Genomic DNA, 15,326 nt, shown 5'->3' on the forward strand with positions numbered 1-15,326 from the left:
TGGCGATTACCGAACGTTAAAAATAGTTCGATCAAATGTCAAACCGTTTGCCGTCGCCCGTTCTATATTCAAAGACCTAAACAAAAGACCCAAACACAGGAACATTATTATGACGTTTACAAGTATTTACCATAAATATCGTGTGAAAAACCGTGTTATTCGCTATTACTTTAGTGCTTAGATTGTTCGCTTAAATTATGAGTAGAAATTGAGATAAAATAAAAATATGAAACCCATGACAAGGAATAAGGGCCAAGTGTACTGTGTGGGGAATTACCTCATGACAGGAAAAGTGCTGGGAAAAGGGCACTTTGCGAGGGTTGAGGAAGCCACCCATAGAATCATTGGGAAGAAGGTAAGTTCAAGTGTACCTACCGACCAATCAGGAAGCTTCTTAGTGGCAACACTGGAGAGTAGTGACCAATGAACAGTTCTTCAATGAGCTCTATGAATAGTGTTCGTTTTATTTGTTTTTGGGCTATTAGTCTGTGTGCTGATCAAAGGAGATATAAATAAATAGGCGTTGGAATGCATTACGGATATATTCCGCAACACCTAAAGCAATGCATTACATTGCGATTATTTCGTCACACTGTTTTAGAATAGATTGCTAAAGAGAGAGCTGTGATATAATAGAATATTTGTTACATATCCCCGCAAGCTGTATCATAAGCTTTTTCTTGGCATTTATCCTCGAGTTAACGAATAATGATGTTTTTTAGATCACATCATCAATTTTCACCAATCCATAGAGCGCAATTTCCACCAGCTTTCCTAATCTTCAGACATGTGTGCACTTTTCCTATATCTAATGAAGAAATGAATGTCAAATATACTCTGGTTGGAATAATTATTGTACATAATAATCTTTGACAATATATTGCTGTGTTTGGGGAGGCATAACTTGAGTCCAACGTGCGTGCGTGAAACGGTGTTTTTCTTTTAATCACCGAATCTTCAATGCCATCCTCACTTTTTAGAAGAAATTTTGCAAAGAATTTCAAAGGTACACGTGAAAACCTCATCCTCTTTTGGCCAGCGTATTCTCTAACATGAAACAAGGCCTATACTACAGATGATAAATATGCGGAAAGTTTCTAAAAAGTTGCAAGTTCTCGGAAATGTGTAAAATTATCACAAGAAACAAAATTTTCCATTTCGGAAATTACAATCTGGTTCCCCGTTTGAAAATATGTAAAGTTTTATAAATCTTTCCATATAGAAAATTTCGCTGATACTTTCCATCTATTATACTAACATCAGGTGCATTCCGCAAATATATAAGTCTACTTTGTCGTGGATGTCACGCGTATCCCAGCATTCACAGCTACCTTAATAACCAACAGAAATCTGTAGGTACCTGTAGGAATTTAAAGCTAAGTTAAGAAAAGATAAGCGCTAAGTATATAGGTATTATCATTAAATTCTCATCTATCTTTTATCAGGTGGCCGTCAAAATTATCGACCTGACTTGCATAAAAGAGGAGTACGCCCGTCGCAACTTACACCGGGAACCGCGTGTTATGTCCAAACTTAGGCATCCCTGCATCGCAGCACTGTATGAGACGATGATGGTAAGCCAACGTCATTCATAATTAAACGGTCCAGGCGGCCTAGCCAAGGTGACAATCGCTTGCGCTTTGCCATCGAATCGTTTTGTGTCTTTCTATCACTCTTCCATATTAGTGTGAAAGTGACAATTACGTGATTGGCATGTTGTCTACGGGGCTAGTTCTACTCATCAACTCTGTAAGAGCGAGAGGCAAGATGATGTCTTACACATATTACTGTCTCACACTGCAAGCAGGACTGTCCACTGCTGTCCACAGGCTTCCCTGCATCGCGGCACTGGCGACAAATCATTAACATTTCACACATTTTATTAGGTATACTTATGTATCAGCTGAAAAATGTCCTCTACAATACAAACCTACGTATAACCAAACCGTATAATATAAATTTCCCCCATAAACGTACACCTTTCTCCAACTGACTTGGCTCGTAATCTCGTAAAACCTAGTAGAAGCAATATTAAGTAGGTCATGCTCGGTGCAACATGAACTGATATCCTGTGCGTCGAGTATAACAACAGAAGGTTCTTTTTAAGCCCTTTTTTTCAGCACGGCCCTCGACTGTACGTAGTAATGGAAGCAGCTGGTGGAGGCGATCTCTGTGCCCACGTGTTGGCCTCAAGGGGCCCACAACGAGGCCTGCCAGAGGCCCGCGCGAAGGCGCTGGCAGCTCAACTGGTCTCAGCTGTGCGGCACATGCACTCTCAAGGCGTGGTGCACCGGTAATGTTATTGGGAAGACTTAAGACCTCAATAGCCAGTTAATATTATAGGATAAATAATAAATAATAATAAATAAATATTATAGGACATTTTTACACAGATTGACTAAGCCCCACGGTAAGCTCAAGAAGGCTTGTGTTGTGGGTACTCAGACAACGATATATATAATATATAAATACTTAAATACATATAAAACAACCATTACTCAGGAACAAATATCTGTATCATCATACAAATAAATGCCCTTACCAGGATTCGAACCCGGGACCATCGGCTTCATAGGCAGGGTCACTGCCCACTAGGCCAGACCGGTCGTCAAGTTAATACTGTTGAAGTTAGAATTCTGCATCATATACACGTGATGGAGGGGAGTTTTGTATCCAAGTCCTAAGTCCCAAGTCTTTTTTGTTATTGGATTTGTGTAGTTTTGATAAAACAAGGTTTTTATTCCATCATAGGTCAAAATTCGATTTGATTCTGTCCTTCCTAAAGTACCTACATTGAGACTTAGAAGGATATAATATTTCACCTGCGTTTCACGATTGCCACCAGTGCGTCACTTCTGAACATAACAACAATTAAGCTTAGAATAAATTTAAAAGTGGAGTATCCAGAGGCCGTGAGTTCAAGTCTCACCCAAGACAGTAATTTTTCCACTTTTAAATTTATTCTAAGCTTAATAGCATCGTTCGCAGACGTTTCTGCTTGTTAAAAATTAAAAAAAATAACAACAATTATTTTTACAGAGACTTGAAAATGGAAAACATCATGTTAGACTCTACAAAGCAGTTCATCAAGATTGTGGGTGAGCCCATTTTGTAAATTTCTATGATAAACAACGAAAACTAGATATCACTTTACACGTTCACGACGGCAAACAATTTTAGTGACTTTCCCTGGCTACGACATGGGGTCTTTTAGATCTGATGCATAACTTTATTCTGGAGCGTTAGCGGGTCGAAAAGATCTGTAGTATATGCATTTGCTTAATTGTCATTATCTATGTAATTATGATGTTTCATGCGAATATTTATATACTAATATATTTTTAAGTAGCCACAGTAGGTTACCTTGTAGTCGCAGGTTAATTCTATTTATGGTTTGGTTGCAAATAAAGGAACAATCTGTCGGATCATATCGGCCCGCTGTCCGTACTGGTTGTTGCCAGTGTCGATAACTTTTTAGTGTTGGGGGTAGAAATTTAAAATATCGATATCGAAACACAATCATTTTAATATGATAATTACACTTATGGAACTAATATTTGAGACTTTGTACTTATGGTACATACATTCAGTTGATGGACTTGTGTAAATATTATTTGGTGTACTATTTCGCTTACCAAGTATGATCTTTCTAGCTGATCCATCCTCTCTTTTCTGTTTTACAGTTTCATGTTCATTCTCACTTTTTTCACACATAAACAACATTTTTCTTGACCTCTTCATAATCGATAATTTATGTTAATTTGCACTTTGACGTCACAACCACCTACACACTTGGACTGCACTAGCTCAACTGATCTACCATCTAGTACGGCTATCGGGTCACCGGGCATCGGATCTTTCGGGCCCCATAGCCGTACTAGATGAAAATACTTTCGTCCTGGTCGGTAACGGGTCGAAAGTAACCGATGTGCTGTTTTTTGTGTAAATTGTCTATATTCAATAAAACATTGAAAAAACCACAAACTGTCTCACTTCTACTCATACAAAATCCAAAGATATCTGTCCCGTACCAGCGTTCGGAACAGCAATTTCATCCCCGCACCGGAGGAAAGATCTGCATCGGATATATTCGACCCGACGCCGTCGTGAACGTGTTAACTAAGTTATATTGTAAAAACAAAAAAGCAATTTTTTTTCTATCCACTTAGTAGTTGGATCCTCTAGGTTCTAACATGTGGTTGAAATTAAATTATCAGCCTTTCTGTCACTCTTGCATATTTGAACTGAACTTGATTATAGGAAGGCGAATGTCGAATTATCGATTTTCACCTTTTTCTGGTTGGCCCTCAGAATCGTGCCAAAAACTGATTCGCACATCAATTCGCAAATTCATGGGTATCCCCATCCCCGTCGAACTTGCTGGACCCAGCTTAAAAATAACACATAATTCCAGATTTCGGTCTAAGCAATGTGTGGAGCAACGGTGGGGCACTGCGAACTCCGTGCGGCTCGCTGGAGTACGCTGCACCAGAGTTGTTCGTGGACGGTCGCCGCTACGGGCCCGAGGTGGATCTCTGGAGCATGTTAGTACTTACACTACTTTCCAGTCACTCCGATAGTCTTCTCTCTTACACACACGCACAACACAAGTGACTTCTCGGCTAGGCTAGATTTAGCAAACTAGCGACAACACTCCCATTAGATTCCCTCACCATACCCAGATCAGGTTGAGTCGGTCGTCGCTCAACTGATCTCGCTGGAGCGCAAACTCAGTAGGAGTATATCAGTGCAGTATGTAAATTCAAGTGTGACGCCAATCGCCACTCGCGTCAGTTGACGTCTTTGGCGGTCAAGCAAAAAGAGATTAAGACTCCGAGACACCTCGTTCTATGGTTAGAACTATAATTTCCTTCAAATTTTCAGAGGTGTAATTGTCTACGGGATGGTGACTGGTGGCTTACCTTTCACGGGCGCCGACACCGGCGAGGGCCGATCGCGGCCGCAGCTCCGCGCCGCCATAGCGCGCGGCTTCGCGCGAAAACAGCGGGTCGCACTGGCTTGCGTCAGCGGAGGTATGGCATATACAGGTTGACATTTAAGTCGTGAACCGTAATATGTTTTATCTACACACATATCATAAACTCTCTATGATGCCTTCAAAATCCGTAAATAATGGCCCACATTACGATAATCTGTTTTGTTACAGCAAATTTCTTATGTGTGAAAATGTGGTAATAGCTTCATTACTATATCAAAATCGATTTGGGAATGCATTCAAATTCCGAACATCGCTGAAAAAAAAAAGCAAATTGATCTGACCTCTATTCTAATATCAGTCGAGATGACGTTTTATTCGAAATCAAATGACAATTGCATACAATATTGACAAATCTCGCATGCAAGTTGGTATCGGACGATATGGTAATCGACCCCGACTCTAGTTTCTTTGAATTAAAAAAAACTACGGATGCGTGACGTGCGTGAAAAAAGTTTTCATTTGCCGCCATTTGACGTTCAGTTTATCTTTTAATTAGTTTGTAAGTAAAAAATAATTTATTTTGTTGTTTTTAAAGTAACTATAACAAAAGTTTCGTGTAAAATGTGCGATAAAGATATTTCGGAGACGCCACCTCATATCCGCGAGTTCTGCCAGAGAGCAAAGTGCCCCAATGTCGGCTGTAATATGAGGTTAGTGAATATATCATAGAAAGTTTATAATATGTGTGTAGATAAAGCAGTGTATGTAACTGTACATAATTAGGCATTAAAACACTCGTGTGATACTATTATGAAACTCATTTCATTCGTTTCATAAACCCACACTCGTATTTTAATGCCTTTCATTATGTAGCAGTCACATAAACTACTATTTCTAACTCCATAAACAACGAGCAATTTAATGCCTCTACTCTTACTAAAATCAGACAAGATTTTTTTTATTTTTTTTGTTTATTTTTTGCCATTTATTTTACTTTTACAAGTGGCAATGTGGTATTTAAACAGCTTTGTAAGATATTTCAAATGAAAAATTAAGTAAAATTATTTCTAACTGGGACAAATGACAAAAGTTGATGTCAATGACAGTTCCGATTCAAAGAGGCGATTCAATTTACTAATTTAAATATCTTAATAAGCCGTTGTAATATCCTAAATCCACTTATAAAAGTAAAATAAATGACAAATAATAAACAAAAAAAATCTTGTCTGATTTTAGTAAGAGTAGGGGCATTAAATTGCTCGTTGATTTTGGAGTTAGAAAAACACATTACGGTTCACGACTTAAATGTCACCCTGTATAGTGATTTAAACGGGTCTACCGCGATATAACTTCTTTTAGCGGAGGTATGACCCGAGGGCCACGAAGCCCATGCTCAAAGCGTCAGGAGCATGCACGCACCACTTTGGCGCCACTAATATAATTATTATGGCACGTGCACGCTTGTGACGCTGGGAGCGTGTACATGTTCAGCGTTAAACACCGTAAACCGTTAAGTGTGATTGTGATATGGCATTTAAAAAACATATGTTAGATTTTAAACTTTTTATTGGATATACTTAGGTAATTTCAATAAGTAAATATTAAACTTTAAGAATAAAGAGCTGCTATATTTGTAGGTGTTTAAAAACCATCTAAGTCAGGTTCTCCAGCTACAACTCCGTTCTCGATGTTGCAGTGGTTCTCACCTCGCAGGATCTTGAAGTAGCCCTTGTCTCCCCAGTCGTTGTTCCAGGAGTTTGCACACAGCCAGTACTTCTTACCGTTCTCCACGCCCCATCCCAGGATTTTAATGGCGTGACCACCTCGCTTTATTCCAGATGTGTGCGAATATACGCCGCTCTTATAATGAATGAAATCATCGTATACTATAAAACTAGCTTCAACAGGGCCGTTTTTATATAATTCCGCTTTAATGTCATCTTCTCCGTTAAGCGTGTGAACTTGCTTGGCACGGTGCTTGTCCTTGTTATACTCTATGTTGTAACCAGCTTCACATTTCTTCACGCAGGCCGGAGTAGGTTCTTCTTCATGACACTTCGGCCTGGGGCCGTCTACGGCGTGCTCGCAGGGGGCGATCTCGTAAGGCCTGCAGCCCTGACTTGATTGATATGGCCCCCCGGATACAATGCCTACTTCTTGCCAGTATTGCCACGCTACATCTGAATACCCACCATGACATCCATCTCCACAATCCGTGCAGCAACTGACCAGGTCCTGAGCTGAGAAGTGGAACTGTTTAGCGCCGTTCGAGTAAGTGCAGACTCTGTCGGTCATGGCTTCAACGGCGCCGAATGCCCAGCAGCTTCCACACGAGCCTTGGTCTCTGATATCGTTCAAACTCGGGCAATTCGGCCATTTTTGTCTAGCATCGAAGTTTTCCGGTAGACTGGCTATTAAATCAGCGTCGTGGCTTATAATTGGGAGCGTGGGCGATGGATTCTCGAGTGCTCCCAGTAATCCCTTGATGTAAGCAAGAGGAGTGTCCGATGGGAAGTTCCGGCCAGCTTTCCAGGAATTTTGGTTCGAGTTGATGTGAGATATGAATTCGTCGGAGAGCGGGTGAATCGAACTCTTTGCTGCTACAAAAGCAAAGAATAATGTTCCGACTGCGATCGACAGTGACATGTTTCGACTTTTTCTGTCCAAGTTGATATCATGTGAACTGTGAGTACCTAATGGTGGATAGGTACCGCAAGGTGTTTAAATACTTAGTTATGTTACATACCATATTTAATTGTCATGCGTAAACTGGCCCCGGAATGCTCGTCCTATCAGCCATACCTAGGGCTTACACGTGGGCTATTAAACATGTATTGTAAAATATTTTTATTAGTCCACGTGTTCTGTCAGTAGTTAATTTATGTTGACACTTCGCGCATCCATTCCTCACAGCTGACGTAACCTAAACTTGTAAACGCTTATCAAAAGCCTAAACACATCACTGTAGACAACAATCGGAACATTATACTTAGCTGCAGTGTTGGCCGAACGTTAATTGCAATATTTTATTTAGTTATTATCGATCAGCATCTTAACTTTAAATCACACATCGAATCTCTGACATCTAGAGTCAGAAAATTAATTTATGTTTTTAAAAACCTAAGACATGCAGCAAATCAAACTCTTATTAACTCCGTCTATCACTGTTAGTATATTGTATCACGTCCTGGGGAGGAGCCAACAAGACAACGATCATCGACTTAGAAAGAGCTCAGAAATTTAAGTGGAGGGCAAGAATTGTACTCGTATTGGGAAATAATTAGTGTATGCCATATACTAATTATTTCATAGGACCGGCAGCGGGCCGGATAAAATCCATTCTCGGGCCGGAGATGGCCCGCGGGCCGTACTTTGCCCACCACTGCTCTAGACGGAGTTTAGAGCAATTATTTCATGTAACCGATGCTGCCAACAATACTGGGGTGCGGGGGACGAGGAGGAGGTCCCGTGCAGTGATTGGTCCGTTCAAAGACACGGACGTCACACAAAGACACTTTCGATTCGAAAATGGAGTAAAACTACCGTATATTGTGGCAGAGGGGGTAGAGCTACTATGCTCAGTCTGGAGGATGTCTTGTCTGTGGTGAGACCTAAGGATATCATTATTGATTCGAATTGAGCGGTTACTCCAGTTTGGCGCATTTATTGTTAACCCTATGTAATTGTTAGACGTGAATAAACGAATTAATAATAATTAATAAACAGAGCCATGTTGGAATCTCAGGGCAAACTGGGGTATATAAACTACAGAACGTCTCATACAAGTGTTTATTACAAATTTATTACTCTTAGAGATTGCTTAAAAAAGTTGTAAAAAGAATTCAACAATGGAAACATTACAATATTTCAAATAGAGCTTGTAGCTAGTCTTACAGTATTTTAACTACCCGCAAAGCATGCGTTTTCTTACTTCAGTTGAAGATCCGGGTCTGGAACCCTGATACAGAACTTCTACCTAAAAAGCGTATGTGCCTTACAGCAACTCAAGTCTAATCCCTGCCCTAACACGAGAAGAACTTAGGGGGCCCACTGATTAACAGTCCGCTGGACGGTATCGGCCTGTCAGTTAGAACAAAATTTTCAGTTTCGAACAACTGACAGGCCGATACCGTCCGGCGGACTGGTAATTAGTGGGCCCCTTTATAGAGTTGGACCAAGCATCAGTACAATTTTTATGAAAATATGACGTTTATCTTTGTTCTATTCAAATCGGTTCAAAGTTAGCTAAAGCCGACCACTGACTAACAGTCCGCCGGACGATATCGGCCGGTCAGTTGTTCGGAACTGTCAAATTTTTGTTCTAACTGACAGGCCGATATCGTCTGGCGGCCTGTTAGTCAGTGGTCGGCTTAAGCCGTCTATTCACGAAAGCTGACGCGGATTTTACATGAGAATCTTGTCAGTTCGATAGAGATTTCGCGCCAGCAAATATGAATTATAAATCAACCTATAACAGCCATTGATAGTTTGAATTATTTTGCGCGAGAATGAATGAGTTCTTCGATGACTGTTAAGTTAACCCTTTGAAAGCTTTAAGACTTAAAGTTTAAGTCATAAACAAAAACGTCACTCACACGCCAAGGTCACGGGCCCAAGCGAGCTAATGTAAACCTTACGTGAAAGAGTGAAGGTTACTTTGACAGCGTACGCAACACTTATATGTCCATGACGCTGTGGGCACGACTAGTTATGACGCCTTTAGGTGTTCTTGGCGTTCAAAAGGTTAAGCGTGGTCGGGCAGATCCTACTTTAATTACTTTTTTTTATTAATTGCATGTATTTATATATTTTAATTTTATTCATATTCGATTTATAAAATTGTCCTGCTCTTTAATTAGGCGAGAAGCGTGGTCTTAGAAATCTTAGAATGGTATTTTCGTATAAATTAATTATATATTGTACTGTCAATACTTCCATTACATGTTTATGAGGTAAAGGTATCTTGCAAAATCCACTAATAAGAGCATATTTCAAAAAAACTGTATTACATAATAAGATTTATGCAAGCGAAGCGAGCTCATACTTGTTCGCGTCCCACATACAAAACAAAAAAATAACTTTAAAAACAGAGGCTAGTATGTAAAAGACTGACAAACTCCATACGTCTCGACTCGCGTGTCTATACTTGTCACTTTCCTTGAGCTCACTAGATGGCGCTACTAAATCAAATCGGTTCAGGGTTCATGTTTTTATTAAGTTTTATGTTTTGTGCCTGTGCCGGCGGTCAGACAAATCCAATTTTAAGATTCGAAGTCAAAAACAGACAGTTTTTAGTAGCGTCGCCTTTGACAAACACGAGGCACGATTATATGGAGGTTATTATTCTTTATTTAGTTTACTGCTTTGATTAAAAATAACACGCCACTAATCCAGTATAACTTGTCCATTGATCACTGTTCCGTCGCGTAACTCCTGGCCGCGGTCACACTCGGAGGTCACTTTGTGCTACCTGTGAAAAAAAAAACGAGTGTTAATCTTTGACTGTCATAATTATTATATGATATATGCGAACCGCAGGTCCAACGCCGAAGACGGATTAACCCGTCATAGACCACAGAGCAACATAGACCTACGTGCATATGCATAAAGTTCAATTTCAGTTTTGACACTTCGGTGACGTGGCGTCCGAGTGACAGCTTTTGTGTTTGACACGGCGTCGAACATACCACCACTTTTCTAAAAAACCGGGCAAGTGCGAGTCGGACTCGCGCACGAAGGGTTCCGTACCATAATGCAAAAAAAAACAAAAAAAAGCAAAAAAAAAAACGGTCACCCATCCAAATACTGACCACTCCCGACGTTGCTTAACTTTGGTCAAAAATCACGTTTGTTGTATGGGAGCCCCATTTAAATCTTTATTTTATTCTGTTTTTAGTATTTGTTGTTATAGCGGCAACAGAAATACATCATCTGTGAAAATTTCAACTGTCTAGCTATCACGGTTCGTGAGATACAGCCTGGTGACAGACGGACGGACGGACAGCGAAGTCTTAGTAATAGGGTCCCGTTTTACCCTTTGGGTACGGAACCCTAAAAATTGTCAATTTTAGAAAAATTGAACACGTATTTTTATTCGGAACAGAATTACGTGCTCTTGCGAAAAATTGTATTTGTGCTTTTAGCCTATACGTAATTTCCTTTCTATTTTCAGATACAAATATAAATTAGTAAAAAAATTGTAATATTTGTGGTAAAATTTGTATCTATGCTTTATTTATTAAGTTAGGATTTACATATTGTCTGAGGCAAGAAGATATAGAAGACAATAAAAAAATCCAATCCTGCCTTGACACACAGTAAAATCTTATGAAAACTGCAGCTAAGTACAATCAAAAACCGGGCAAGTGCGAGTCGGACTCGCGCACGAAGGGTTCCGTACCATAATGCAAAAAAAAAAAAAGCAAAAAAAAACGGTCACCCATCCAAATACTGACCACTCCCGACGTTGCTTAACTTTGGTCAAAAATCACGTTTGTTGTATGGGAGCCCCATTTAAATCTTTATTTTATTCTGTTTTTAGTATTTGTTGTTATAGCGGCAACAGAAATACATCATCTGTGAAAATTTCAACTGTCTAGCTATCACGGTTCGTGAGATACAGCCTGGTGACAGACGGACGGACGGACGGACGGACGGACAGCGAAGTCTTAGTAATAGGGTCCCGTTTTACCCTTTGGGTACGGAACCCTAAAAATGTATTAATGTTCCCGGGAACATTGTTAACAGATTGCAAGACATTCATTCAGCAGCTCCTAGAACCGAACGTGGCTACGCGCATGAAAATCGACGAGGCGGCGCGGCACCGCTGGATCAAGCGGCCCGGCATGCGGATGCGCGCGCATCCGCTCGGCTCCGTCGAGCCTAAAGTCAACAGGGAGGTAGGCTCAGACTACAGTACGATTGCGACTGTTTATTTATTCACCCCAACGCAAAAAGAGTGGTGTTAGTATATGTTTGAGGCCAATGCCTGTCTGTCTGTCTATGGTCTATGGCATCGTAGCACTCTATACTCTAAATCATAATTAGATTCCAAAAAAAGTAAGACAATGTTGCCACTTTTTACTAGCGCGTCTTGTATTTATGTAAAAATAAGTAAATAAAAGTACTTTTTTAAATCGTAGGCGTAAAATTACCTATAAATAAATTATCTTAGTGTATTTATTTATAAAAAGGAATTTACTATTTTACAAACAAATTATTGCAGTGGCAACATTTTTTGGAATCTAATTATGATTTATATAGTAACGGATAGACCGATTTTTATGTGAAAGAGAGTTTCCTTGCGGTGGTTTTTAACTATGTTTGATAGAAATCGATCCAGCAGTTTGAAGAGTATCGGCTCTTTTCCAAAATGATTTAAGGCATTTTTGGCATAAAATGTATTTTTTTTTATCTAATCTTTATTTCACAAACGAAAATCTTATACAAAAGGCGGACTTATTGCCATAAGGCATGGGGACTATGACTGAATTCTCTTCCGATCCTTTTTTCCTTTTTGAGCAAAGGGGAAAATTACCGTATTAGAACCGCCTAACCCTACCGTATTAAAATGTAAATGAGTTTTTAATTAGATAATATTTTTCAGCTGTACAAACAAATATCGGAGCTCTGCGGGCAACCAGTAATCGACGTGGTCGCACAAATCAAGGCGGAACCCTTCGGAGCGATGGCTGGCATCTACAACATTAAGACCCACCTCCAACAACTCCACAACGTACCCGCCACTGACCTTCTCTGGACCTCTACTTTACACGAACCCAGGCCTTACAGCCCACCGGAATATAAGAACCTATTCGATCAAGACGGAGCGGAACCCTCCTGCAGTCAAGCACCCACACCACCACCGGGCCCGGGTTCCAAGCCCAATGGGACCCCTAAGAAACCAACACCACCAAGAGAAGTGCTAAAAGCCGTTAACACAATTCCAAAGATTGTAGTCACAGCCAAAGAATCTCCAAAAAAACCGGAGCTAAAACCTGATTTAAACCAAATAAGAAGTCAGATAAACCCACTCTTCACTTCAATGAACCGACCTGTGTCCAGTCTATATGGTGTAAAAAAGCCTATTTTTCGGGTATGCGACAACGGTGATTGTGGACTCGATCCCCGGTTACCGAGAATCAATGAGCATTCCAATACGGACTTGAACAGAGATAGACAGAAGACTGGGCCGGCGAGGACGCAGTGCAAGAAGATAAGCTTGGAGAACGATAGACCGCTGCGGTTGAGTAGTTGTCCGAATAAGTTGGATACGAAACGGTTAGAATTCTATAGGAGAGCTGGTGATGGAATACCAAGGTAAGAAACCTACGGTGTCAACCCTTTAAACCAATAATGCCAATAGAGTCCAAGACGCAAAAAAAAAATACGTAACTCCAAAAGTTAAATGTTCGTTCGCTAGTAAATATTTGTTATCCTTGAACAATGGTGTTGGCGTGTGACAATCAATAATTCTAGCTAGAGTTAGACCAACAAAAGTCTGCAGCGATTTTGATAGCCCACGCAGTAGAAGTGTTATTTTAAACGTTAAATTTCTATGAAATTATGACGTATAAATAACACTTGCACTGCGTAGGCTATCAAAATCGCTGCAGACTTTTCTTTGTCTAACTCTAGTTAAATATTTTACTTTAATTGTTTTTTTAATAGTTGGCGAGCCACGGGAGGGTTGGCGACGCCGCCTGCTCGAATTTTGCTACAGAATCACGCCACCACGATCAAACGTGCATCTTTGGGGTAAGTTCCTGAGTTCATCTGGATATTCTCTTTGACAGATATTCCCGAAATGGGGATAAAATATACTCTAGTGCCCCGTATGCTGTGAAGTGCTAGAGTCTGGCTAGCCAAAAATTGTTGACAGATATTTCGTTGTTGTATCACCAATTGTCTATGATTTAAAAAAAAGCTAAAAGTCAGTTGTCAATTTATGTCATTCATTCAAATTGTTTGCGGTTTATAATGGGTTTTATTTTAAATAATATTAATAATGTCTATACTGAGTGAGGTTCCCAAACTATTATTTAAGCTCGTAAATAATTACGACAATGTGCGAAGTCGACGTGTAGCGTTGTATAACGAAAAACTGCAATGTTTACAACTCCTTAACAAATGTAAACAAATTAGGAGGTTGGTGCTCTATAAATATTTTGATACTTAGCATTTAGCATATTTGGCATAGTACTTATGAATTTTTTTTGGTGGTGTATTAATATTACGGTTTTATCGAGCTAGGTCTTATTTACACTACATTTCATTTTTCGCCTTGTTACAATGGTATATGGTGAGAAAGTGTTAACATATGTGTTTATCGTTGACTGTACTTTACATAGTGGTAGAAATTATGTGAGCCGGCTTTGAGTGCACGTCAACGTATATTTAACTTATATCCTTAGGTACCTTACGTGTGCACATAAAATCAAAAATATTTTCTAGTATCAAAACTATAATTCCTACTACACAAAGTGTGACCAGCCCAAGATTTTTTTAATTTCCCGCCAAACATTTGTGTAATATTTCAGTAGCCAGACTCTATTTAAACTATTTTATTATTTCCAGAAATATCGTGAGTCCACACTCGTCCTCAAACAGTCATTGTAAGAGTGAACGTGCAATGCCAGTAAGTGAAAGAAAATTAACAACAACAAATGTTGATTTAATAATGTATCTCAAATTAAGCGATTCCTCAAAATTAGAAAGGAAACAACGCAGAGCTATAGTGCGACATAAAATAGTATAAATTAAATGGAACTAAAAAAAATCCATACTAAATTGTTGCCATGTTTAAGCATTTTACGTCAAAAATGTGACAGTTACGTAGGAAGTGGCGCCCTCAATAATTTTCTACAATTTCTTGTCAAACTATATATAGAGTCGTATGCTGGTCTAGCTAACTGAAACTCCTTTGAGCCTCATTTAGACGGTTCAAGAACTTGCATGCGATTTTCGTTATAAAAAAAATAAAATTCGGAGAATTTATTTCGGAGAAATGTATAGGCCCCGTGCATGAACTATAGGGGGCAGCAGCCGTCATATTTTTGGCGCGAGGCCCACAAGATGGCAGAACCTACTATGCACAAGGAAACGTACCGACGAGAACGGTAGATGGTAGCACTTGCTTTGGCAATGTACATGTGCACCACAGACAAAACATCCTCCAGACTAAGCATAGTCGCGCTACCCCCTCTGCCACGCATACGGTAAATTTAATCCATGTTCGAGTCGAAAGTGTCTTTGTGTGACGTCCGTGAACTCGTTCGTCGTTTGAACGGACCAATCACGGCAGGAAATCTCGCTCACCTCGTCCCGCGCACCCCCGCATTTTTGGCATCATCGGTTGCATGAAATAATTGGTCTAAACTCGGTCTAG

General features: G+C 39.9%; 3 protein-coding genes across 4 annotated transcripts in view; 1 reads left to right on the plus strand and 2 right to left on the minus strand.

Moving 5' to 3' along the window:
- The window catches only part of LOC134798080 (serine/threonine-protein kinase SIK1-like), a 15,732-nt gene continuing 406 nt past the window's right edge, over positions 1-15,326 (plus strand). The window contains exons 1-10 of the mRNA XM_063770416.1: positions 1-355; positions 1,446-1,574; positions 2,121-2,293; positions 3,040-3,098; positions 4,415-4,544; positions 4,885-5,033; positions 11,687-11,838; positions 12,546-13,258; positions 13,610-13,696; positions 14,516-14,576. Of these exons, the coding sequence (XP_063626486.1) occupies positions 227-355; positions 1,446-1,574; positions 2,121-2,293; positions 3,040-3,098; positions 4,415-4,544; positions 4,885-5,033; positions 11,687-11,838; positions 12,546-13,258; positions 13,610-13,696; positions 14,516-14,576 (1,782 nt within the window). The 5' untranslated portion in view covers positions 1-226. The remainder of the gene's footprint in view (positions 356-1,445; positions 1,575-2,120; positions 2,294-3,039; positions 3,099-4,414; positions 4,545-4,884; positions 5,034-11,686; positions 11,839-12,545; positions 13,259-13,609; positions 13,697-14,515; positions 14,577-15,326) is intronic.
- Positions 6,570-7,594, minus strand: LOC134797845 (cathepsin B-like). Its single transcript, XM_063770198.1, has one exon. It carries the CDS (start codon positions 7,583-7,585, stop codon positions 6,581-6,583), a length of 1,005 nt encoding a protein of 334 aa, XP_063626268.1. The 5' UTR covers positions 7,586-7,594; the 3' UTR covers positions 6,570-6,580.
- Positions 9,320-15,326, minus strand: part of LOC134798097 (nucleoporin SEH1) — a 25,809-nt gene continuing 19,802 nt past the window's right edge. The window contains exon 9 of one of the 2 annotated variants that reach the window (XM_063770435.1): positions 9,320-10,409. The gene's annotated coding sequence lies outside the window, so the exon portion shown is untranslated. The remainder of the gene's footprint in view (positions 10,410-15,326) is intronic. The other variant, XM_063770434.1, reaches the window with a different exon arrangement.

This window comes from Cydia splendana, chromosome 16 (genome assembly GCF_910591565.1).
Source record: "Cydia splendana chromosome 16, ilCydSple1.2, whole genome shotgun sequence".
Lineage (NCBI taxonomy): Eukaryota > Metazoa > Arthropoda > Insecta > Lepidoptera > Tortricidae > Cydia > Cydia splendana.